The sequence below is a fragment of the Vombatus ursinus genome, unplaced genomic scaffold (genome assembly GCF_900497805.2).
Source record: "Vombatus ursinus unplaced genomic scaffold, bare-nosed wombat genome assembly UNPS02014852.1, whole genome shotgun sequence".
NCBI lineage: Eukaryota > Metazoa > Chordata > Mammalia > Diprotodontia > Vombatidae > Vombatus > Vombatus ursinus.
The window spans coordinates 11,275,024-11,302,580 of NW_020954630.1; the positions used below are offsets into that span (position 1 = coordinate 11,275,024).

The 27,557-nt window shown below is 36.0% G+C and overlaps 1 protein-coding gene across 2 annotated transcripts in view; it reads left to right on the plus strand.

Moving 5' to 3' along the window:
• WDR60 (WD repeat domain 60) overlaps window positions 1–27,557 on the plus strand; it is a 78,550-nt gene that overhangs the window by 30,684 nt on the left and 20,309 nt on the right. For both annotated transcript variants that reach the window (XM_027841133.1, XM_027841134.1), the window contains 7 exons: window positions 2,090–2,192; window positions 5,366–5,495; window positions 10,146–10,257; window positions 14,081–14,172; window positions 19,122–19,251; window positions 20,792–20,964; window positions 22,464–22,626. In XM_027841133.1, coding sequence (XP_027696934.1) covers window positions 2,090–2,192; window positions 5,366–5,495; window positions 10,146–10,257; window positions 14,081–14,172; window positions 19,122–19,251; window positions 20,792–20,964; window positions 22,464–22,626 — 903 coding nt within the window. The remainder of the gene's footprint in view (window positions 1–2,089; window positions 2,193–5,365; window positions 5,496–10,145; window positions 10,258–14,080; window positions 14,173–19,121; window positions 19,252–20,791; window positions 20,965–22,463; window positions 22,627–27,557) is intronic.

The window sequence follows — 27,557 nt, forward strand, 5'->3', positions numbered from 1 at the left end:
TAAGTCTGTTAAAAAGAGATTTCTAAATGAAGCCTATTTCCCCACTGATTTTCATTAGGAAAAATTATAGCCGTAGACTCAAAATTTTAGAATTACACTCCAAGCAGTTGTAGGATAAAATTATAGAAAGTGAAAGGGTACTAGAATACCAGGAATTCTGGCAATATAATTGTCTGTTTGAACCCTACCTTATGTATTTTTCTATCATATAGGAAGTATAAAAGAGGTATACAGAGTAGTAATCTCTTAAGTTTTGTGAATTTACCTCAGTTATTCACAAAGTATAAACTTTTAAAATTTTAACTTGACTGAAAGATGTGTATATATACATATATATGTGTGTGTCTATATGTATGTATAATGTGCATGTGTATATATACACATATATATGTATGTGTGTGTACATATACATATATATATATGTATAGTTTTTTATCTATCACTTGAACTTACTGGCCTCTTTCCCCATATTTCTATTTGGTTGTGCCTGTATGTTTTGTTAGCATATCTTTGCTTAAAGAAGATAAACACATGAAGTTAAGATTACAAATGTCAAATCCCTTACTTAATAGCTGAGGCTCTGGATTCAGGCTTTGGTGTTGGCTAGTTATGAGTCAACTGCTGTATAAACCATGATTCACTTAGAGATTTTCTTTAGAACAAATTTTGATAGAATATTTCAATTTCACAAGCCAAGTAGGTTCATACACAATTTATGTATTAATACTAGTAATGATAATAACTGACATTTATGTCATATTTTATGTTTTGCAAAGTGCTTTACATACAGCATTTCACTTGTACATAGTCGTCTAGCAGCTGACACCGAACAGTGATCAGCACATAAACAGACCGCATTCAGGGACTTAGCTGATGGCTGATGGTGGATAGTGTTGAGTCTCTTGAAGTGTTGCTCATTGTTAGACTCTTCGTTCCACAAGAATTTAGCCATAGCACATATGGTACGGCAAGATAGTGTCCTGTAGCAGCAATAGCAGGAACAGAATAGGTGTGGGAAGAAGCCCACAGATGTAGTTAAATTGGCATATGCCGTATTATTGAGAGAATTTGTGAAATAATCAGTTCCTTAATTTTGGAATATTGTTAATGGATTTCTGTTAAGCAAAGGATGCTTTTATTGGAGATATTGCTGTCTAATATTCATTGACTTCTGCTGGCCCTAACAATTTGTTCAACATGCTTTTTGTTGCCTGGAAACATCCAAATTCAATGACCTCCAGAAGGCACCATGTCATCAGCAAACCAAATTCCAATGACTGCATTGTAAAACTTCCTTATCATACCTCTAAATTGCTGAGAAATGTTGTGTATTTTTCTGTAAGTACCATAGTTTCAAAGCAGACAATTAAGTACCATAACATTTTATTTTTCAGTACTGGTTTACTATATTTAAGTTTGGTACCATATAGTATCAGTAGTCTGAATTACTGAATTACATGTTTAACACCTAAGAAGCTCTGTTGGAGGAATTATTTCTTTTCCTTTGCTTTCAAAGCTAATTATATACTATGAAACACATTGTTATTTAAACTAGGTCAGTGTGAAAGTAGCCTAATAAATAAATAATAAATAAAATAAATAATAAATTAATTAATATGAACATGTATTAAACACTGAAATTTCTGGGTGCCTAGACCCTAGTTAATCATTTATTGAGGCATTGTGAGAGTTGTAAAAAATATCAGCCATTTCAGCATGTATGGTATTTTCTACATTATTTTGCTCTTTTTTATATTCTAGTTATTTAAAATATATGTGATTTGATTCCTCAATTAGGTTGTAAACTCCAGTAGGGACTGATTTGTATTTCCCTTTTTTCTTGCAGAGCTACTAGTATAGTGCTAAATAAATACTTATTTATTGAATAAATATCTCAAATTAAAGATGAAAACTATAAAAGTTGTGGATGCTTGTGGTACAGATCCTTTTATTACAACTCATTTTTGTTTATCATAAACTAATGCCCTGTTAAGTGTAATGGTTAGAGGTGCTAACAATCTATTCTATGCCAAACCTATTTTCATTTTTAATAGAAAATTTCACCAAAACAATTTCCATTTTCATGCAGAAGCAAAAGAATCCCCTTCTAGAGGCTCTCTCTGTGGAATATTTATGGACTTTGCTGCAGCTTCACAGCGACAAAGTTGTCGGAATCATGCCCTTAAACAACGGTGGGTGGCATAAATTTATTTATGTCATTATGGATTTTTACCAAACTTCCATCATTCATTTTTGTCATATTTTTAATACTTAATCACTTACTACTGATAACCTGATATGTAGTTTGCATTATATTGTCTATAAAATCATGCTGTTGTTGTTCTGTAATTATTCTTTTCCAAATGCAAATTATACTGTGTTAAATTAGAGTATGGTCTTTTTTCAAAGACCTCCTCTTGGAGGAGGGTGCCTTTTGAAGGTGAACGTTCAGAGGAACATGAATAAACTGACAATTACCTGACTCTTGTGAGGGGTTCAAAATGAGAATGTGGATCACATCATCAAGATCTTCTAAAATAAATGATTTTTTCTCCTTATCTGAGTCTCTTTATAGTACATTCCTAAAAAGCATGTGTCCAAACAATCCTTAGTCATACAGGAAAATATGATTTGACAAATGTGAGAACATCATAATAGTATGGCTCCCATTATGATAGTGACTCTTATAAAATAAAACTGCCTGTCTATTTTTAACCAAGATGTTCTATTCAACCTGATCATCTAAATAATCAGGAAATGAACCATTATGTAGACATTTGCAGTAAGTAGAACCACAGTGTAGTCATTCAGCTGGATTTTAAGTGTTATGTCTGTAGGCCATCTCTGACTCAGTATGGTAACTCAAGGGTGAGATGGAAATTGAATGAGATATTTGTTTATCCATCTAACATTAACAAAAGGACTTTGACTTAGTCATAGTAGGGGAGAACATTCACAGCATTGAAAGGATCCTCAACAAGGATGCAACCTTGATTCAGTTGAGCATGGCTTTCCAGCCTCTTTGTTGCCCATGATGATTCAGGGTCAGAGACCTGAGGGAGGAACTCCAGTGCCTTATATCTTGGCTATTTATGTATACATATATATGTGTGTGTATATACATACACACATGTGTGTATATATGTAAGCAACTAATATAAATCTTATTAAATGAGAATAAATTGGAATGGGTATCTACACCTTCCTCTTAGGAGAATTGGGAAACAATAAAGAAAATATTTTCTTTACGAGGCAGAAGTACATTTGGGATCACATGTAGGAGCCAAGCATTGTGAAATTCTGAATTTTTTTGATGTTACTCCTTTTGTTGGTAATAGTATGTATTACAATTTGTTTAAAAATTCCATCTTACACAAGAAAGAAAATACAATAGACAGTACATGTAATATATATAAAAAACAATACAATATAGAAATGTAGTTTATACAGTGCAATTATTAAGCTACTTTAATGCCAAGTTAAATGCAAAAATAAAATAAATATTCTGATATATCAATGAAACTTTGTCATCACTCCAAGGTCCCACCCAATAGTTTGAGATCTTTCAGGAGATCTCAGAACATTACCTAGTAGATATCCAAACTAGTTGCCACTGACACATCCTTCTCTCTGTGGTTTCCTGGGTTCCCATAGGGAAAGGAATGCAGCATGGATTGGAGGGGGAAAGGCTGGAAGCAGGCAGACTAGCTAAGAGACTATTGAAGTAGTTCCAGGTTAAGGTAAGTAAGGACCTATGTTAGGATGATGGTCACGGCAATGGAAGGGAAGAGACATTTCCAAGGAAGAATTAGCAGATCAAAGAAAGGAGAATCTTTGGACATCTCCCAAAGATGATTCAAAGGTTATAAGCTTGGGTAACTGAGAAAATGGTCAGTACAATTAATAGAAATAAGGAAGTCAGGGAGGAACTGGTTTCTTGTGTGGGGGGGGCACATGTAGGGTAGCTAGCAGCAAAAGATTTTGTTTTTAGAAAACATTAAGTGCCTACTATGTGCCAGGGCTTTGTGTTAAATGCCTCATGGAACACTTAGGTAGGACTGTCCACCAGGCAGTTGGAAATAGGGACCTGGCTGTGTAGGGAGAGGTTGGGGATATATGTGGGTATTCATTTGGGAGTCATTGTTGTAGAGGTTGAAATCATGGGGCAGGAGGGAGTAAGCAAGAGAGTGAGAAAGAAAGGCTGAGGATTAAACCTTGGGAAATGTCCACATTTAGGGAAAGTAATCTGAGGCAGCATGAGGTGGTATGAAGGAACTGGGTTCTTTCAATTCCAGTCATGCCACTAACTAACTGAATTTAGGTAAGGTTTTTTTAAACATCTTTGGGCCTTAGTTTATTTAATTAGACCATGAAAAGGCTGGATTATATGATATTTAAGATCCCTTCTGTTGTAAAATTCTCTCTGTGACGTAGTATAACTGGGATAATGTAGAAGAGAGCCGAGAGAGTTTCAAGGAGGAGGAAGTTAACAGTGCCAAATATTACTGAGGGGTCAAGGGGATTGAGATCTTCAGATAATAAAGGCCTTTTATTTGTGGAATAGGAGTCATTGGTAACTTTGGAGAGCAGGTCCAATAGAAGGATTGAGCAAAAGTCAGGTCAAAAGGGGTTAAAGAGTCATTGGATACCAGTGAAGCAACATGAATGGCTCTTAAAGTTTATTAGTGAAAGGAAGGTGAGAAATGAGGCAGTAGCCTAAGGGTGTTAGGATCAAGGACAGGCTTTTTTCCCCCTTTTTTGTTATTTTTTAAAAAAGAGAGATCTGATTATATTTTTAGGCAAAGGGTGAAGAGCAAGTGGAAAGAGGGAGATTGAAGCTACAAGAGAAAGGGGTGGGTTATTGATGGAGCCAAAGTCCCAAAGTTGGAAAAGATGTGATAAAGAACATGAATGTAAAGTTTAGCCTTGAAAATAAGGAACAGTTCTTCTGAGACAGGAGGAAAGGAACACGAGAAGATCCACAGGATTTTTTAGATGAAGATGAAAAAAACTGAGAAAATTCTCTCCAGATGTTCTCATCTTCTCACTAAAGAGTTTAGCTTATCTCCTAAGAATAAAAGAGGTATGGATGGGATTGAGAAGTAAGGTAAAAGAATAGCAGCTGTGGAGGGAGGTGATAAGTTTGATGAGGGGCAGCATCTGAGATACTGGAGTAATTCTATGTCTTGTAAATAGTTGAGGTGTAGAAATATTAAGGTAAATGTTAAGGTAAATGTTAAGGTAAATATTAAGGTAAATATTTAAGGTAAATATCAAGGTAAATATTAAGGTAAACATTAAAGGATCATGAATACTTAGACTATGCTTCTTAATTTTGTGTTCTGTTGTCTATTTCATTTTAAAGGACACGCAGCGCAAAGTTGCTTCGACTGATTGACTTGGATTTTTCATTTAGTTTTTCTCTCTTGGATCTGCCACCAGTAAATGAGTATGATATGTACATAAGAAACTTTGGTAAAAGAAACACTAAGCAGGTGAGTGCATAATTTTTTCAAAAATAAGCTTTATTTGTGCCTTATGTTTCTGAATTTTATAGTAATTTTTGGATGAGTCTTCTCCATTTTCCCCTTTTCCTCATTGTAACAAAGAAAGAGTTCTTCAAAAACTACTACTACATTAATAATGTCTGATAATTATAACAGTAAATATAATATAATATTAATGTCTGCAACATTCTGCCCCCCTGCTTTTTGTTTTGTTTTGTTTTTAGCTCAGAAGAGGAAAGTTTGTTTCCTGACGTTTTCTTTAGGACATGTATTGGTTTTTACAGTTACTTTGAGTTCCTCTTTCTCTTAGTGTTCTTCTCAGTCAAACAATCAACCAAACTATCAGTCAACAAGCATTGATTAAGTGTCAGGCACTGTGCTAGATAGGCAGTGGGGATTCAAAGACAAAAAAAGAAACAATCCTTGCTTTTAAGGAGACAACATATACCTATAAAAGTATGTACAGAATTTTATACACACACACATATATGTATATGTGTATATACATATATGTCACATGTGTGTATATACATATAATATGAAATAATGTACAGAATTTTATATATACACACATCTATGTGTATGTGTATACACACATATGTCACATGTGTGTGTATATACATATAATATGAAATAAATACATGATGCTTTAGCTGCTTCCTGAAGGATGTGAAGGCTTCTGTGAGGTAAAAATGAGGAGAGAGTATTATTGTAGTCATTATATCTATGGCATTCCTGATTCTGCTTTTTTCATTCTATATCATTTCATATATATCTTTTGTGTTTCTCTTAATTCCTCATATTCATTATTTCTTAGTTTATAATAATATTGTCTACTTTCTTATGCCACATTTTATTCAGCCATTCCTCTATTAGAGGAATAGAGCTGGAATTTTGGAAACATTACTCCCTGTGTTACCAGTTCTTTGTTACCACAATATGTGCATCTATGAATGTTTTGTTAGAAGTCTGTGGCTTATGAAATTAAAAGGCTGAATTAAAAATAAATTTACCTCATTATAACAGAGCAGAAAAGCAGGAATAGGGACCAGTTTCTTCCTTGAAGAACTGTGAATTTGAGAAAATTAAAAGTATTTTTTTTAATATCACATATACAAAACTCAACCTCAAGAGGTCAATAAACAGGTTCAAGAAGAGTTTAAATGCCTTTATGACTGATAAAGTCCATAATGGATTGAGTAGAAAGCTACTGACATGTTTTCCACAAACATTTCCTGATTAGAAACCAAATGCTTGTCAATGAACCATTAGTCTAAGAGGCAGCAGTGTTACAGTGCAGTGTTACAGTACAGTGTTACAGTTCTTTCTGGAGAGAACTGGTTTTGAATCCCATATCAGCCACTGGGACTTGGAGCCTGTCAAACTGAACCTCTCAGAGCCTAAGGTTCTTCATCTGTAAAATGGGGATAATAAAGCTTGTGCCTTTTACTTCAAAGGATTGTTGTAAGGAAAGTTCTTTGTAAACCTTTGGTTATCTGGTTTTGTTGAATCTTGACGTAACATTTTCCACGTCTAACCCTTTCTTTTCATTCACATCATCAGTACCTTATTTCAGACCCTGATCATCTCTTGCCTAAACCACTGTAGTTAGCCTCTTACTTGGTTTTCTTCTTTCTGGTCTCTCCCTTATCTAGTCCATTGTCCATATGGCTGCCAACATAATCTTAAAGCTCAGTTCTCATCATGTCACTCCTACCCAAGAATATTCAGTTGATTTCTGTTGCCTCTTGGATAAAACATAAACTCCTCAGCCTTGAATTCACAACCTGTCTTTCAGCTTTCCATAGCCATTTGGTGCATTCTACGTTCCAGCCATACTGGTTTATTTCTTGCTTCTTCACATTGGCTTTTGATGTCTCCCTTTTTTGGCTTTACACAGGCTCTCCCTCATGTCTAGTGTTCACTCCCTCCTTCACCTTTCTAGGATCTTTAGGTGCTACTTCCCATGGGGAAGATTTTTTTGGTCCTCCCCTAGAATGGTTCTGTTGTCTAGAAACACTGAGAGAGAGAGTTCTAGGTCATCGATTGTCCTTTGTTGACATTCTAATTATTAAGTATGATTAATGCAGTTCTCTCGCCCCTTTTGTTGTACTGGTTTGTTTTTTTTTTCTTCTTCTACATTCCATTTCACGTGAAACACAACTGTTGGGTTTGAATACACTCCGCTGGGCTTTCAGTTAAGCTAGAATAGTGGCAATGCTCAAAATCATAATAGTTTAAAAACTTATTTCATAGAATCATAGACTTAGAGCTGGAAGGGATATTAGAGGTTTTCTACTCTTAACTCCGTAATTTTATAAATAAAGAAAGTGAGTCCCAGAGAATTGAAATGTCTTATCTGAGGATATACAAGTAAGTGGTGGGGCTGGGACTCAAACCTGGGTCCCACTTCCAGCCCATCACTCTTTTTGCCATGCTCATAGAGTATGCTCTATGTATACGTCACAGTGCCCGTCCTGTCATAAGGATCCACTTTATACTTAATAACTGTGTAGTAAATGTAATTCAAGAGCATCCACAGTCTGGGCTCTTTCTGCCTGTCTAAGCACATCTCCCACAACTTAGCACCATCCTTAGCTTGAGGCACACCAATTTCTTAACTGTACTCCATGTGACATGTTCATTCCATCCTCCCTCAGATGCCTTTCCTTTCCTTTCTACCTATCTTGGTTCTCCCTGCCCTTTAAATCCTACCACCCCTTTGGAAGCCTACCCTGGCAGCTCCCTTATCAGTAGTGTTCTCTAACATTACCACTGCCTTCTATCTCTAATTATTCTTCTAATTCCTCAGTTACTTCATGTGTGCATTTCTCATCTTCTCAATTAGAATATATGCTTTCTGAGGGCAAGAATTATGGCATCGCTTTCTCTTGTGTTAGCCATGGTCTCTAGTATGTCTTTAAACTTTAAAAGAGCTATGATTTCATCCATGTGGGTACTTCCTCAGCTGATGTGTATTGTTCTCCACGCACACCTTAGTAGGTGGTTCTTCATGAGCTGCTGTGTCTGGTAGCTGACCTTCTGATTATGAACACTTGAATCAGCTAAGTCTTTGGGTGATACATGCCTTGTGTCAATCCCTTTCAGGGACCACAGTGGGGCCTTCCCTGCTTGTTAGGACTTGCCAGATTTTCTGCTCCCCTGCTGTAGCATTTGAGGAGCCAATATTATCTTCACACCACCATGAAGCATTAGGATAGGATTTTGGTCAAAGAGTGACTGTCATTTAATGGTTATTTAATGTAAAGTGTCTGCTCTGAGTAAGGCACTGATGACACAAAAACAGAACCATGCATGCTTACTGAACTGAATTGAAATAACCGTATGAACTGTAACATATCGACAATTATCATCCCAGTGTTTGATCTTAAGAAAATAAATTATTCAGCCTTCTTACTCCTTTTTTCTTGAACCTTAAACTGAATCTTGTTTTTATAAACTCTAAAATGATAGCTTTGTTAAGGGACATACTTTGTAGAATAACAAAAAATTACATATTTTGCTTTAGGTAAAATGTTTGCTAAAGCAGTAATGCACACAAGTTCCAGATAATCTTGAGAATAAAATTTTTATTTTAAAGTTATAAAACGACTTTCATTAATATGACTGACAATTGAGTAAAACAAAATTTTCAGATGGGTAAGGCATATGGAAACTTTACCTGGATTTTTTCCCCCTGTCATGATTAGTAGGTACTTTGGCTAGACATATAATATATATGAGGTTATGTATATCTGTATCTATAGCTGCACTGCTTAAAAAAAAAAAAACTAGCTTCCTGAGCACTATAGGAAGCACGATGTATCAGCTTTTCAGAAATCAGCCCCTTCCACTAAAGTCCTCATTGAATGCCTTATTTTGTTATGGAAGCAATCTTGGAGACCCAGATTCCTTTGTCTGCCCTAATATTATTGGATGAAATTTGATAGAGATAAATACAAAGTCTTACAGTTGTGTTCTAAAAATCAACTTCACAAGTACAGAATGGATCATCTATGCCATAGGGAGCAATGTTTCTGAAAAGCATCTAGGAGTTTTAATAGATTGCATACTATGAGTCACCAGAATGTTGTGGTAGCCAAGACAATGTTAGGCTGCATTAAGAGAGGCAAAGTGTCCTGAACTGTGGATATAATAATACCATTTTACTCTGTCCTGGCCAGATTATAGGAGTATTCTGATTTGTTGCTACATTTGAGGGAAAAAATTGATTAGCTAGAATTAGAATTAGAAAAAAAATTGATTGTGTAGAGGAAGGGCACCCAGAATGGTGAAGGACCTTGAGACTGTGCTACATGAGGATCTTACCCTACCTTGAAAACCAAGCCACAGTGTAGCAGAACCACTGACAGTTCCTACTTTGTTGTAATGGCTTCTAATATGGGTCTATATATCTTTTATTTGAAGACTGATTTTGTTAAGTTTAGGAAGGTTTATCACCAGAACACTGGAAACCGGGCATGGATGTTTTTTGGGACAGCAATCACAGAGGCTGTCTGTTGAGGTGTGGAGAGCTGCATATGCATGAGTGGAGGGAGAATCCATACTAATCATGACAAATATAAGGAATCGCCATAATATTTAAAATAATAATTGTAGCTTGTCTTTGTATTTAAGGCATATGTTCAGTATAATGAAGACAATGTTGAAAGAGATGTTCAAACTGATGAAATAGAAACCCATGAAGTATGGACCCAGCATCCTGGTGAAAGTACTATTGTATCGGGAGGTAAGTAATTTTTTAGTTATGTAAAAGCCTTGAGTTACTTCACATTTATTTTTTTAATGTCCCTTTTCCCTCCCTCTAATGTATGTCTTTCAGATAGTTGTTACGTTGCTGGCATGGAAAATGTTCTTTATTGTTTTAAAGGAATAAATCATGTTTCTATTTTAAGTTATTCATTTTAACTTTGAAAATTTTATAAAATTATTTATAAAATATCATGACTATAGTTAAGTAATGGCCATTCAAAATATGTTCTAACAATGTATTTCTATGCATTTGTAATAAACAATCTTTTCAACTATGAGTCTTTCCTATGATTGTGGCCCTCTCAATTTCAGACATGATACTTCATGGAGATAGGGGTACATATAGTGTACTTAAAGTGAATGAGGAGAAACAGGGTTGACTTTTTATTTGGAGAGCAAAATTTTTGTTTAGTTAACATATGCCCACTGAGACATTTTGGGATCTATGTAATCAATGCCTGTGTAGGAAGGACTTCATGCACTGGGCTGTTGTTCAAGCCAGTGAATAATCATTTTCCCTGGCCAACCTTTTTAAGTAGAAGTTGAGTGTAGGCCTTCCATGAGGTATATATTACATGTACATACATGCTTACAGTCAATCCACTACCCCTCCAAGGCTTTCACAGGAAGTGTCCCAGCTGTCAAAAGGACTCCTCAACCTTTTCCTGATGGATTTACGGCTAAGAGGATTTAATAGCACTCTGGGATCAGAACAGCTGTTTAGTACTATTTTAGGTATAGTATGAGTTGAATCTTCCCCTCAAATCTTTCTCTTATGCCTATTTATGGTATTTAGGTAGGTGACCCTGTGTTCTAGAAAACAGCTAAGAAAAAACTCTTGGCAGCTGCTAACAATCTGCAAAGGCTTCAGGTATGAGCTTAGTATTGGACCATATGTCTGCTGAGGACCAGGCTAGTTAAGTTTAGGGAGACAATCACCAGGTTGATTGTAGGATCAAACATTTTTTGGCAATAGCAACTGTTGAATAGATGCTACGCTACAGGAGAGGTTGGAAGGACCCAGGTTCATAAAATCACAGATCCTTAAAGAATTGATATAAATAGAAGTTACACAGAGTTTTGTGAGCTACCCTGAAACTTATTTATAACATTGCTTCTGTGTAGTCCAAGTTCCCTCCTTCCCTGCCACAAACATTTGTTAAACATCTACTGTATTGTTAAGCATTGTCAGTATGCAGACCTGAACAGGATTCAAGCATGGGTTCCGTGACAAACTATATGTCTGTTGTCTGAGAACTGGCTTAGGTTAGTCTGGAGAGACTTATCCTCAAATTCGCTGCGGGATAATGACTTTTTTGGCTACAGCAACTCCGAAGACCAGCTGTCAAGCAGCATAGGGTCTTGATGTGCATTGATAGAAAGAGCATACACATTGACAGAGTCCCAGATTCCTGAAGTTCAGAGCATCCCATTAGCTGCTGGAGAAGATGTAGCGTTTAGCTCAGACAATAGTCCTTGCCCTCACAGAGCTTAGAGATGGGCTGGAATTGGGGATAGGATACAAAATTACACGATTGAAGTATACAGCATTTAAAGATAAGTGCAGTAGTTGGAAAACAAAGTGCTAATGTGATGTCTGACTGGGGAGGTGGTGGCTGTCCGCCAGGGGAATCAGAGCCTATTTCATGGGAAAAGGTAACATTTACCTTGGAATTTAAAAACTGGGTAGGAATTCAAGAGGTAATGAGGGAGAGAAGATATTCCAAGCTTAGTAGATACCACCTCTAGTGAATTTAAAATGGAATCCAATAGTATGCAAATTTTGGGGAGTATATTATGTATAGAAATGAGAGGGTATGAAAAATCATTAATTTCTTGTTCCTATGATTGTAGATGTGTGTCTTAGATTTACACAGCTTTTAAAAGCACTTGGCCCTATGTTATCTCATTTTATCGTTACATACTCGTGTCAAAAAGCAGACCAGGTATTATATCTGTTTTGTAGATGGAGATTTTGAGGCTTTGAGAAGTTGTGACCTGTCCAAGGTCATATGGCTAGTGTGTCAAGGAAATGAAACTAAAACAGCTCAATGCTCTTCCCACTTTGTCACATTGCCTTCCACAAGCCAACTTAAAAATGAGCTTTTGGAACATAGCCTCGTCACAAACTGGGCACAGCTATACTCCCTTGTGCCAGTTATTTCATTTTCAGTGGTATTTTAAGATCAGATCAGTCGATATCCATTAAAGCCTCAGAGTTCCTGGCATTATGCTAGGTGCTGATCCTTATTATGCAGATATAATTGAAATTGCTTACTCACTTTTAACTCCTCAACATGTTCCTGCGAGGGAAGGGAATTATCGCTTTCCTCCCTTATAAAGATGAGAGCTAATTTCTGAAAGGTAATATACAAACACATAAATTTATGAAATACATAAATTAATAGTAACTCTTTATTTTGTAAAAGGAATCACTATAGGCATCTTTAAATAATTAGCTTCCTTAGCACATTTAAAATAGAATTAAATTTACAAAAATTAAATTTTCAGTCATACAAAATAGCACCCGATTTGGAGCCCAGGAGATCTGGGTTTGAATTTTAATCCTTCGACTTAGTAGCTGTGTGATGACAGACAAGTCACTTTACTTTTCTTTGTCTTAATTTATTTACTATACTAATGGGTAAATCATACCTGCATTAACTCACACAGATCTTGTGTGATGATCAAATAAGATAATAGACTTTGTAAGCTGTGAAGTGTTATATGCATGCTGTCTATATTATTACTATACTTTAGTACTTCAGGGATCTGTAATTTGATATGTGTGTTCGTACTCCATTTACTGGTGTATGTCACAACCCCCCTGTGCCTCAGTATATAGTTTAACAAGTTGCTGTGGCCAAACAGGCTCCCCCAGTGACCTTCTGGTCATGAGCTTCTTTGAATTTAACTAGATGGCCCATCAGACGTCAGATGCCCAGTCTGCTATGCCAACCCTAGGGTTACCTTATCTCTATATGGGACATCATCCACCTTAGTCGAGAATGATGTTGATACTGATATGAGCAAAGGCACATATGCAAGAATTAGCATGGGGTATATGTATGGAGAGGCAACATTGGGTAGTGGATAGATAACCAGCTTCAAAGTCATGAAGACCTATGTTTAAGCCCTGCGCCTGAGATCTTCTGGCTTTGTGACCCTGAGCAATTCCGTTATCTCAGAGGCGGGACTTCTGATCTGCACTGATGAGGAAGTTTCCTCACGGGAGTTGCCTATACCAATGAAATCACAGGTCTGGTTAAAGAAATACATCTGCAGAAACTGAAGGAAAATATGCATAATATGTCATTAGCGGATTTAGAAATTTATAACCTATTTCCTGATAGCTTTTTGGTTACTTTGTTGTAGTTGTTATTGTTGTCATGGTTGTTCAGTCGTTTTCAGTTGTTCCTGACTCTTTGTGAACCCATTTGGGGTTTTCTTGAAAAAGATACTAGAGTGGTTTGCCGTTTCCTTCTCCAGCTTATTTGACAGATGAGAAAACTGAGGCAAACAGGGTTAAGTGACCTGCCCAGGGTCACACAGCTAATAAGTGTCTGATGCCAGATTTGAGCTAGGGAGGATGAATCTTCTTGACTCTAGGCCCGGCACTTTGTCCACTGTACCTCCTAAATGCCCAAAATTTTACAGACCTTCAAGCTGTAAGTTTTAGTTATTAAAATCTTTTAAATCACAATATGCCTCTTATAGATTGTTCTTATCATTTTGTGGTATAGAAATAATACTAATTATAATAACTGTAATAATAATTAGTGTAACCTAATTTTTTTTAGGTACTAAAAACAGCAGAGATATGTCTGATGGTACATACGTAACAAAGATTGACACACCAAGGTTAGCTAATTTTCTCCGGGCTGCTTGTCAGGTATAGTCAATGTTCTACAAATGCTTATGCTGCCTAAGACAAACCATAAGAAAAATAATGATCAAAATAATATATATTAAATATTTATGCATATGTGACACCATTCAAGTTGCTCTACATTTTGTATGTAGTTTACAAGAAAGTAAAATGGCAAAGAGACAATCTGTTGTTATTTGTTTGGTATGTTCTGAAGTTAACATAAACAAAAATGTTAGGCTTACATATAGCATAGTGCATTATTTATAGCAACTAAACAAAACAATGAAAGAAAAATAAGACAGAAATGCTTTATTATTTTATGCCTTATAGTTATGGGTATTTGGATAAAGTATGGTGGAATCTTCTACCAGATCTAACCACATAAAATAAAGTAACCACTAATAGAGCACACTTAATTTCAATGATGTAGCACCATTATCATAAAGGATTTTTTCATATATTCATTTTGAAGATTTTATATGTTTTGATATGTGTTTTTTGGTTATACCAGGTCCTATTTACCTTTTTGGGGAGGTCAGGGAGAAAATAATATTGCGACTTGGATGAGCAGAAGAGATCAGATGGGTTATAGCAGGATATTGAAGGAGAAAGGTGTAGATGACAAGGTCAAAACATAATAGGTCATGTTGGAGGCAGAGTATTTGGTCTTACCTCTTTGTTCTTTATCTCCTACATCCATTCCATCACTAAATCATGTCAGTTTTTTTTCCTCAGATGTCTCTCAGATTCATCCTTTCCTTTTCACTTACCATTTCTCAGTTAAATTACTGAATCAGTCTTCTAACAGGACTTTTTGATTCTGAGATTTTTCTTTTCCAGTCCATTCTCCTATTGTTGCCAGATTAATATTCCTAAACCATTGAATGAATGAAAAATGTTAATTACACTCATACCATATGCAAAACCCTGGGAGTACAATTAGGAAAGACAGGCTTAGCTTTAGGAAAGCTCCTTTCTAGGAGCTAAAATGCTAATGGAGAGACAACACGTATGGGAGCTTTCATCTGCAGGTATGACACCATCTATTCATCTTATCCTTCTCCTTTTGTGTTCACTGTTTCCAAACATCAGGGTCTTTTTCAGTGAATCTTGTCTTCTCATTATGTGGTCAAAGTATTCAAGCTTCAGTTTCAGTATCTGTCCTTCCCATAAGTAGTCTAAATTGATTTCTTCAAATGTTGACTGATTGATCTCCTTGCGGACCAAGGAGCTCTCAGAAATCTCTAGCACCACAGTTTGAAAGCATCTGTTCTGTAGTGCTCAACCTTCCTTGTAGTCCAACTCTTACAGGCATACATGACTGCCAGAAAAACCATAGCTTTGACTGTCAGTGCCTTTGTCAGCAAGGTGATGTCTCTACTTTTTAATACGCTCTGCAGATTTGCCATTTCCAAGGAGCAAGAGTCTTTTAATTGCATGGTTACAGTTGCCATCTGCAATGGTCTTTGAACTGAAGAATATAAAATCTGACACTGCTTCCATTTCTTGAATTTATTTGGGATGTTTTTTGTCACTGCATCCTGTACAATATTGCAAAGCTCTGTCCATAGTTCTTCAGGTACTCTTATCTACTAGATCTAATTCCTTAAATCTATTCGTCACTTCCACCACATATTCATAAGGAATTTTATTTAGGTCATAAAAAACATCCCAAAGAAAAAGAAGAGCAAAGAAGTAAAATGGCTATCTGATGAGGCTTTACAAATAGCTGAGGAAAGAAGGAAAGTGAAAGGAAAAGGAGAAAGGGAATGACATACTCAACTGAATGCAGAATTCCAGAGAATAGCAAGGAGAGATAAGGTTTTCTTAAATGAGTATTGCAAACAAATAGAAGAAAACAATAGAATGAGAAAGAAAAGATTTAATCTCTTCAAGAAAATTAGAGATATCAAGGAAACATTTCATACAAAAATGGGCATGATAAAAGACAAGTATGGTAGGGACTAAATCGAAGGAGGAGATTAAGAAGAGGTGGCTGATTCCAAAGGACTCATGATGAAAAATGCTATACACTTCGAGAGAACTGATGGGGTCTTAATACAGAATGAAGCATACTATTTTTCACTTTATTTTTCTCATAGTTATTATTTTTCTTTTGGTTTGTGTCTTCTTTCAGAATGTGGCCAATGTGGAAAGATGTTTTGCATGATTGTATTGTACATGTATAACCTATATCAAATTGCTTACTGTTTCAGAGAGAGAAAGAATATAGAACTCAAAAAAAATTTTAAATGAATGTAAAAAAGTGTATTTACATGTAATTGGGGAAAAAGAAAATATTATTTAAAAAAAAGAGGTGGCAAGAATATATATAGAACTATACAAGAAAGATCTTAACATCACTGATAACCATGATGATGTGGTTACTGATCTAGAGCCAGACTTCCTGGAGAATGAAGTTAGGAAGCATTGCTATTTAAAATTTTAAATGATGATGCTTTTAAAGTGCTGCATTCAATATGCCAGCAGATTTGGAAAATATAACAGTGGCCACTGGATTGGAAAAGATCAGTTTAATATCCCAGTCCTAAAGAAGGGCAATGCCAAAGAATGTTCAAATTACCAAACAATTGCACTCATTTCACATGCCAGGAAGGTTATTCGATTCTGTAAGCTAGGCTTCAGCAATATGTGAACTGAGAATTACCAGAAATATAGGTTGGTTTTTGAAGAGGCAGAGAAACTAGAGATCAAATTGCCAACATTCACTGGATTATGGAGAAAGCAAGGGAGTTCCAGAAAAAAAAACATCTACTTCTGCTTCATTGACTAAACTAAAGCCTTTGACTGTGTGGATCACAAGAAAATGTAGGGAATCTTCAAAGAGATGGGAGTACCAGATCCTTTTGCTTGTTTCTTGAGGAACCTGTGTGCCAGTCAAGAAGCAATAGTTAGAACTGAATGTGGAACGACCGATTGGTTTAAGATGAGAAAGGCATATAAGAAGGCTGCATAATTGTCACCTTATTTATTTAACTTATATGCAGAGCACATCATGAGAAATGCCAGGCTGGATGAATCGAAAGCTGGAATTAAGGTTGCTGAGAGAAATGTCAACAATCTCAGTGATGCAGTGATACCATTCTGATGGCAGAAAGTGAAGAAGAATTAAGAAGCCTCTTGATAAGTGTGAAAGAGGAGGGTGTTAAAGCTGTTTTGAAAAACTAAGATCACAGCAACTGGTCGCATCACTTCCTGGCAAATAGAGGGAGAAGAAAAGGAAGCAGTGCCAGACTCTATATTCTCAGGCTCAAAGACAGCAACTACAGCCATGAAATTAAAAGACACTTGCTCCTTGGAAGGAAAGCTATGGCAGATCTGGACAGCATACTAAAAAGCAGAGACATCACCAACAAAGGTCCAGATGGTATGGTTTTTCCAATAGTAATGTATGGCTGTGAGAGTTGGATTATAAAGAAAGCTGAATGCCACAGAATCAATGCTTTTGAATTGTGGTGCAGGAGAAGACTTTTGAGGGTCCCTTGGACAGCAAGGAGATCAAATCAGTCAATATTTAAAGAAATCAATTCAGACTACTTATTGGAAGGACAGATACTGAAGCTGAAGTTTAAATACTTTGCCACGTGATGGGAAGACAAAATTAATTGGAAAAGATCCTGATGTTGGAAAAGATTGAAAGCAAAAGGAGGAGGGGATGGCAGAGGATAAGATGGATAGATGGTGTCATGGAAGCAATGAACATGAGCTTGGACAGATTTTGGGAGATAGTGGATGATAGAAGGGCCTAGTGCGCTATCGTCCATGGGGCCACAAAGAGTTGGACACAACTGAGTGAATGAACACTCAGTGAGGGCACTCCCTTTAACAGTGTAGACCAGCAACTGTTCTGCAACTTATGGTCTTAGAGAGTTACCTAGGATACCGAAAGTTGTTAAATGTCTGTTGTGTTTTGACCACCATTTTAGGGAATGGTAAAGATACAAAGTCAGACATGGTGTCTAACCACATGGAGCTTAGCTTATAGTCTAACTCACTATTTCTTTGAAGGTGGACTTTGTTGTATGTTTTTTAACCAACAGATTAAATAAATAAGATATGGTGCCTAATCATAGAAGCTTATAGTCTCATAGGAGAATAAGACACATATTCTAAAACTGTAGTAAAACACATGGTAAATCCTTAAGAGGGGTATAACTTAAGTGCTCTGGGAGATCTGAAGAGAGAATGGTCATTTCTCAGTGCATATGATCCACGGAGGCAAATGTGCTGTTGTGGAATGATCACTGATAAGTTAATATGTAATTATCACATCTCAAATTTTCTATTTAAATGATGCCTGTGTGTATGATTAAATATCTCTAAAACAATGATGTGAAAATATAGCACTTGTCATACTCAGATATTAATTATAGAGAGTGCATGACACATATTTTTATACCTTCTAGTTTGCTTCAGAGCAGACAGGACCCTGTTTCCTTTCCAGCTATTTCAAACTAGAAATGTTATTTTTAGCAATTCAATAAAATTCAACAAATATTGACTGTGTACTACATGGAGAGCCCTGTGTTAGGCATTGGGGACAATATTCAGTTGGAGTAAGATTATTCCTGCTCTTAATGGAGCTAACAGTAAAGTAGGAAGATAAGCCACATAGGGTGATTACTGTAATAGTATATGACAATACAAGTCAAGTACATTAGAGTGCTACAAAGCAAATGCTATATTAATCACAGCAAATTCTCCTGTAACAAAATAATTTAAATGGCCTATAGAGGTGGTTATAATGTTGCAGTCATTTTAAATCAATTTCAGCTACTCTCCAGAAAAAGCAGAAAATTAACTTTTTTAAACTATTGGACTGATTTAACTATTGAAATATGATTTTAACCAACAAATTTTCAGGGTGGAAAAATGTGAAATAATTTTCAAGGAAAAGTCAACAAATGTAAAACTTCCATATTTGAGACTTCATTCTTTGTGTTGAACAGGTGATTGCTGTATTACTTGAGGAAGATCGTGCTGCAACCGAACCCAATTGGAATCTCAGGTCTCAAGAAAATGCCCTTAATATTAGTGAAAGCTGTGCCCAGATGAACACTAACCTACCATTCCTACAAAGTAAGACTTTATTGTGTGTTCTTCATCTAAAAATCTTAAGCGATACGATCAGTCAGTGATATAGTTTAGGTTTGGAGAACAGATGACTTGAGTGGTGCCAGAGGAGGACATTTGATAGCTGGCTTCAAGTATTTGAAAGGCTGTTATATGGAAAAAGGGATTCAATTTATCCTGTATAACTCCAGAAGGCAGAACTAATAACAACTGATGAAAGGTAGATTTTTGCTCCATATGAGGAAGGTTTTTCTTAATAATTACAACTCCCCCAGAGGTAAGGTAACAGTTCACCCAAAGCCACAGTCATTTTCAAACTAAGACTGAGTAACACCCACCTCTTAGGAATTTTACAGAGGGGACACTGAATGCAGACGTTCAGAAGCAAGTAAGAGTAGACTATCTCTAAGGTCTTTTATATCACTTGAGATTTTATGATTCTTTGAATCAAGAATGTCCTTTCATAGACTGAATTGGTCACCAGCATGGCATTAAACTCCAGATTCAACAGAAAGTTTCTGAAGCACTGGTTTTCTGTAGCCTTCTATATATTTGTGAAACTTAGACCTACAACAGCTGCTAGCGGTATGCCAAATTATCACTACAAAACATGTAAAACTTATTTATAACAATATAATATTCAAATGTAAAGTGCTTTGCAGGCTTTAAAATGTTCTACTAATTAGATTAGATAAAACATTTATTAAGCAGTTTAGGCATGAAGCAAAATAAAAATGTGGATTATATTATTTTTCTTATTATACAGAATTGATGTTCATAAACAGGAGAAATGCTTTAAGAAAGCCCTAATTTCAAGGGGAAATTTGTGGAATTATTAGATTGGGGATCATCTGAAACAATCCTTTCATTTTACAGATTAGGAAACTGAGACCAAGGTGTGAAGTGCCATTGCTATAGAGATAATTCAGAGCAGATATAAGATTGGAGCCCAAATCTGACTGTTCCTCAAGCACTCCTTTTGTACCACGTGTACCACATCATACCACACAATCTTTCATGTCACCTGACATCTCTAAGATTCTGTGAAAGCACAGTACCTCATACGATGGCTTATCTATGTATTTTTGGGAAATGGAAGTGTCAGAAACATGCCTGACCTGAAACAATTTATAACTAATGAAGTTTCTCTTTTTGAACAGAGATTTCAGACCAACTGAAGTGATAGTTCTATTAAATAGTGGATAGTCACTTCTCAAAAGTTTTATTTCATGATTGAACGTATTTGAATGTAAATGTCTTCTGCATAAGGATTATTTTGGTTTGCTCTTTTTATCCCCAGTGCCTACCCAAGTACCTTGCATATAGTTAATGACTTAATATTTAGTTTATTGAATTGATTTGGATTGAACATAGTGGAAAAAACCCAGAATGGTTTATTCACCCATACTTAAATAGCCACAATTACATCATAAACATTGAGCTTTTCACCATTTTGATATTTTAAGTTAGCTTTGATTTAATAGGGATTTTATTTCAGCAACCTACTTTTCACTTGAATGAAATTTTTCCTTCATTTCTTCCCTAGATCGAAAAGTGTCCTCTTTACATGTTTCTCAAATTCAGAGACAGACCTTAGTTTCTGTTCATGAGTTACCTGAAAAGCCATTCTCTGATATACTGGATAAAAGATATATTCTCTGTGTATGGGATATTTGGCAGCCTTCCAGTCCTCAGAAAGTTTTAATCTGTGAATCAAAGGTACAGTTAAGGGTTGATCTTTTCAGTCTGGGAACTGTGTACTTATCGGCCAAAAGGATGAGGATGGAGGGCTTTGTAATTGATTGACTTGGACATGGATAGATGAGAAAGGGGAGCAGAAAAGAAAGAAAAAATTGTGGGAATAAAGTGCATCAGAGAACATTTTAAAAAGTGAGAGGAGAGGGGGAGAAAAAGTTGGTGTTTTTTTGTTAGACACTGAGATATAAAAGATGGTTCAGTGTCCCACTGATTGTCTGCTTCATCAACTTATTAGTGAAGTAGAATGATGGTCTCCCTACTCAGTGGTTCGACTCGGAAAAACCTACTTCGTTCTATTACTGGAAGAAGTGGTTGTTTGAAGGTAGTTCCTATGGTCAAAGAAGATTATTTGCAAGGTTTGAGCTTTGCGCTTGAGAAGAACTTTCTTCAAACTGACTATGGTCTTAGAACCATCTGTTGTATTCTCTTATTTGGTTTGGACTATGGCTACTGTATATATTGTTAATATATATATATATACACACAACAATACAGACCTTTTGGAAATAAAAAAAGAACTAGAGTGTTTTTGCTACTCTTACAATTAAGAGGGCTGTGGATTTTCCCTTGAAGGTTATTATCTTAAGAATTTTTTTGCCTATCTCTTGATAGAGATTTGCTTTGGAGATCCTCAGGATACAGTTTAAGACATAGTTTTCAAGAGTTAGTCAAGAAACATTTATTAAGCATCTACTATGTGTCAGACACTGTAGTGGTGCTGAAAATGCTAAGAAAGGCAAAAGGTAGTCCCTGTTCTCAGGGGGCTCACTGTCTAATAGGGGAGACCATATATGAACAACTACGTATAAACAAACTGCATATGGGATAAACTGGAAATAATCAACAGAGGGGAGAATTAAGAATTAAAATTAAGGGAATCAGGAAAGGTTTCCTGTAGAAGGTGAAAATTCAGCTGTAACTTGAAGGAAGCCAGAGAAGCCAGGAGGCAGAGTTGAGGTGGAGGGCATTCTAAGCATGGGGGATAACCATTGAACGTGTCTAGAGTTAGAAGATAAAGAGTCCTCTACAAGAAATAGCAAAGAGACCAGTGTCACTAGTTTGCAGAGTATGGAAGGGGGTAGAAATATAAGCTGTAGGAAGATGAGAAAAGTGTGGGAGGATTGGTTTTGAAGGGCTTACTGTTTCTCAAGATCTGGGTTGAGAAAAGGGAAATTTTTAAATTATTTTGCTCCTTCTGCCCCTTTTCTTCCAAACTAGAGCTCCTGCCTAAGCATAATTTGTTTAGTATTTAGTTGTCAAGGATTGAAAATATATTCTATAATACAGGTACTTACTATAAATAAAATGGTGGGAGTGGAAAAAGGGAAGTCAATTAAGTAGGAAGAGGCTACTGCAAAAGTTTCTGCAGCTCAGCAAAAAACAAGGATTATATTTGCTTTGTAATTGTAGTCTTAGAACAGTTCAATTATTGTAGTTTCTCTTCTTGGTTTTCTTGAAAGGTCATGTGCTGCTGTTTTAGCCCTTTTAAAGCAATTTTACTATTTGCTGGAACAATCCATGGCTCAGTAGTTCTGTGGGATCTACGAGAGGACTCCAGGATGCATCACTACGTGAAATTAAAAGATTGTGTTTGGACATTCAGAACAGCAACATTTTCTACTGGTCAGTCGTCTCTATTTTCTCTTCAAGAAATGGCATACACACATATACATATATGCACATAATATCATTATATTATTATACTATCATTATACTATTATAGTATATTTACTATGCTATCATTATGCTCTACTATCACTATACTATTACTATAGTTTTTATGTGTACATATTCTATATATAATATGTATATTTTTAAACTTATTTACCAGTGTTCAGTCAAATCTGCTTACAAATTATGTCTTAGAATGTGTGGAAGTAACTTGGGATTCTAAGAGGTGGAGATGAGAACAGAGAACCTTTCAGGCATGAATGAAGGCATGGAGATAGGTAATGGAACGTCGCCTGGCATAAGCAGCAAAAAGGACAGTTTGTTTGGATGGAAGAGTTTGTGGAGGGGAATATAGGGTGTGTAATAATGCTGGGAAAGCACATTGAAGTCAGGTTGTAAAAATATATTTTTAAAAACAAATTAAGTCTAGCTGAATTGATGGTCATTAAGTGTGGTATGCCTTTGGTGAAGTGTTTAGTCATAGGACAAAACAAACAAACAAACCACTCCCAACTCCTTAGCGATACCCTTAGAACTCTGAAGGGAGATGCAGTGGCTTCCCTCTGGGGACCCCCCTGCCAGTGTGAGTGTGAGTTGGGAGAATATTTCAGAAACCTGGCAACACATGGATGGTGACTCAGCAAAAGAAACTGAATTATAGGGCTTGATAGATGAACCAAGAACCATTCAGGAGGACAGGGTTGTCTCTTTCCCAAACCACCTTGTATTCATTTTTTATAAATTACGTACATGTGTGTGTAATGTATATATCTATATGTCTATACACATAGTATATATGTACATGTATTATACAAATATATGCTCTAGGTAGCATATGTACATATATTATCTAGAGATTACATATATTCGTGTTGTCTCCCCCATTAGAATTTAAGTTCCTAGAAGGCAGGGACTTATTTCACTTTTGTACTTGAATCTCCAAGGCTTGACACAATGCTTGACACACTGTAAGTGCTTAACAAATGTTTTATTGATTGATGCCAGTGAAGCGCATGAGCTGTCCATCACCCTTGCTATATGACTGGCTCACCTCTTCTTTCTGACATACATACTGATTGAATACACTCAACAATAGCAATTTTAAGGCACTTAGACATGTCAAAGGAATCCAGAATATCATTATGAACATTTATTATGATGGTAAAGCATTGTGGCTGTAGAAGGCTGGGAGATTTGGCTTTCCTGCTCTTTATCATTTGTCTCTTTGTCCCAGTGCAGAAAAGAATTCCAGTTACTTTAGAGTTGTTTGGATTCTTTGTAAATGGCCGTTTACTGTATTTTCTTTTGTGTCCAAAAGACACAAATAGATCAGAGGCTGGATTGTCACAGTTGCAGGTTTTATGCAGAAGTAGAATATTTCACATACCTCTCTCCCAGAAGAGCAGCCACTAAGGGATTTACTCCTTAGACTTCAGCTTCACTGGGAAGAAATTGGGCTCAAAATTACATTGTAAAGTGACCTCTACTAACTCTCTGAAATTTCTATTTATTTTTTTTGTCCAGGGAAAAATTTTTTTTAATAGTTTTTACACAGTGAAATTGATGTCTGGATGTGAATAATGTATTTCACTCTTTTCTGCTCATTAAATGATAACTAGTTAATTGTCACAAGTGATTCTTACTGAGTTGCTTTCATTTGGGGGGCAAAAATTATCCATCTTTAAAAAATTTTTTTGCAAATCTTTCCTTCCTGAGTTTTAATGGTTATTCTCTCTGTTTCTCATGGAACTCGAAATTAATATGTCTCTGTTTACTTGCTGCTTGATTTTCAACATCATTAATAATTCAGCATTATAGACTGAGTCTTAATGTTGCATTAATACTGTTTATGTGCAACTGCTGTTGTAGCCAAGTCTAATACAGGGAGTTAAATTATAAAATGAGTCTTGGTTATATTTAAAATGTGATTATTTGTAAAAATATAATCACTTAAAACAATGTAATCATTTAAATATAGTACAAAATCATAGTTCTTTACTTCATTGGGAATATAGTACTTTGTGAGATTTTTTTCTTCCTGTTTTTGGTAAACATGCATCTTTGTTAGGTATTCAGATGCCTGATAAATCTGATGTTTATGTAAAAGAAGCTTGCTACATCACTCACTATACACTGAATGTATGCTGCAGAACTGTGCTATAGATGGGACTGAGCTCTACAGAAGTACTTCCAGTACTTCTAATTAATTAATTAGATCAATTAATCCATTCTCTGATGAATCCATCTCGCATGAGTTTCAGGGGAGACCTGGAGTTATTCCATATTCACAACTAGAACAGATTCTAGCATAGTAAATCTCCAGTCCATAAACAGTGTGTCCCAAAATCTTGCTGCAGTTTTAAGCTTTGATAAGCTTGTATGTCAGCCTAATTTAAAAAGTATCTTAAAACTGCTAGTTTTATGATTCTGTGGTGTTTACACTGTGCAAATATATTGGTTTGTTTAACATTTTTGTCTAGAACAGTCATCCTCTCCTCGACCCTCTGTCTGTCACACGCTCAGTGACTGTTATTCATCATCCTTATAAAAGGAGGTTAGTTGAGTTCCTTGAACTTATTTCCTATATTCAACAATGCCATTCTGCCTCAGGTGCCAACTAGGGTGATTAACTTTCAACTTCACCCTTATTTGAAATTGCCGTACTTCAGGATAATTAATTCTGAAATGCTCCTCTCAGACCACAATCTCCTGTCCTGCCTCTCCCAGTTCGGTATTCCTACGCCTGTTTTTTGCCCTCATTATGACCTTTAAATTTCCTTGATTTTTCCATATTGTCCCGTTTTCTCAATGTTATTTTGGCTTCACTTCACTCTGCTTTGACTCGATGGCCAACCATTTTAATATTGCTATGTTTTCCATATTTGAATTCCTTGTCTCCTTGACCTTTTGTTCTTTTTGACCTTAAAACTTTGAACCCTGAGTAAATCTCACCTTCTCAGCTAAAAGCTTTTGGAGGAAATAATAAAACACTGCAGACTAAGCCCACCATAAATTTATGCTACATAATATAAACTGGTTTGCATGACAGTCCTATTATTTATCTCTGTTGACTTCACATTCACCACAGCAACTCTTTGAAACATTTAAAATGCAAGCTCCCTTGTAAGTTTCCTGAGAACTTTGTTTCTGCATCACATATATGTTTGCATGTACAGGCCCTAGTATGGTGCCTTGCCTGTAGTAGGCATTTAATAAATGTTTTCCAGACTGAATAAAAAAAATTGTCTCAAGTGAACTTGTGCTTGATAACTTTACTAAATTCTTCACATTCTCCAAAAGTTTATAAACATTAAATATTAAATTGGTTTGATCAATACAGCTTTAGCAACATAGGTGAAAATAATAGTGTAATTAGATTGGTGGAGAGAAAATGTGGGAAATCATTAATCCAATGGAATTGAATGAAATAATATTTTGCTAAAAGGAAATGGATATTAGGGAAGTGTATACATGCATCACTAAATCAATCAAGCAAGCTTTCATTACGGCTAGGTTGGTTCAGTGGTTAGAGTGCTGGACTTGGAACCAGGGAGAGAAGAGTTAAAAATCCTGCCTCAGAAGCCTACTGGCTATGAGGCCTCGGGCAACTCACTTAACCTGTCTCAGCTTCATTTTCTTAGCACCTTCATAGGGTTGTTGTGAAGATTAGATAACATGTGAAGTACTTTACAAACTTTAAATGCTATGTTAATGCTAGATATTCTTCACTGTGTTAGATGCTGGGGATACAAAGACAAAAACAATAATCTCTGGCTTCAAGAGGCTTACATTTTATCAGGGAAACCACTTCTCTGTATATAAGTAAATGTCACACATATAAAAAAAATAAAAAGTAATTTCAGGAGAAAAGGCCCAGTATAGGAAGGGGGTACTGGAGCCAAAGTTGGAAGAACATTGGAGATGTGAAGAAGTAGAGGTGAAGAGTTAATGCATTTCAGACATGGGAGACAACCTGTGAAAAGGCATCGAGATAGCAGGTGAAATGTCACGCATGAGGAACACCAAATAGCCAAGTTTGACTGGGTTGTTGAATGGGAGTAATGTGTAATAAGACAGGAAAGCTGGAGCCAGTTGTGAAAGGCATTAAATTCCAAAGAAAGGAGTTTGTATTTTATCCTTACCCACAGGTAGCCCCTCGAGCTTTTAAAACAGCAGGATGACATATTTAGACCCATCCTTTAAGAATATCATTATTTATAGTTGTATAGAGAATGGTTTGGAGTAGGGAGAGACTTGATCTGGTAAAGCAACTAGGCTTCTATTGCAGTAGTCCAGGCAGGAGGTCTTGAGTTACATGGGGAAAAAATATTATCCACATCCAGAGAGAGAACTGATGAACTCTGAGTGCAAATTGAAGTATAATTCTCTCTCTCTCTCTCTCTCTCTCTCTCTCTCTCTCTCTCTCTCTCTTTTGCAATATGGCTAATATGGAAATGTTTTGCATGATTTCACAGGTATAATTGCTGTCATTTGCTTAACTTCTCAGTGGATGAGGCAAGGATGGAAGGGAAGGAGAGAATTTGGAAAGCATTTTAAAAAGAAAAGAATGTTAAAAATAAATAAAAAATATTTTTTAAAAGAGGACTTGAGCTAGTAGAGGAAAATATGGAAGTTAAAAACATATGTGGATTTTGAGGACAAGATAATGATTTCTGTTTTGATTATGTTGTTTGAGGTGCCTGTGGGACTTCCACTTGAAAGTGTCCAATTGACTATTGGTGAAATGAATCTGGAGTTAAGATAAGAGACCAGCGTTATAGAACTAGATCTAGGAATCATTTGCTTAGGGAAAATAATTGGCAGTGGGAGTTGGTGAGATCCCTTAGAGAGTAGAGAGTTAGCCCACGATAGAGCATTGTGGT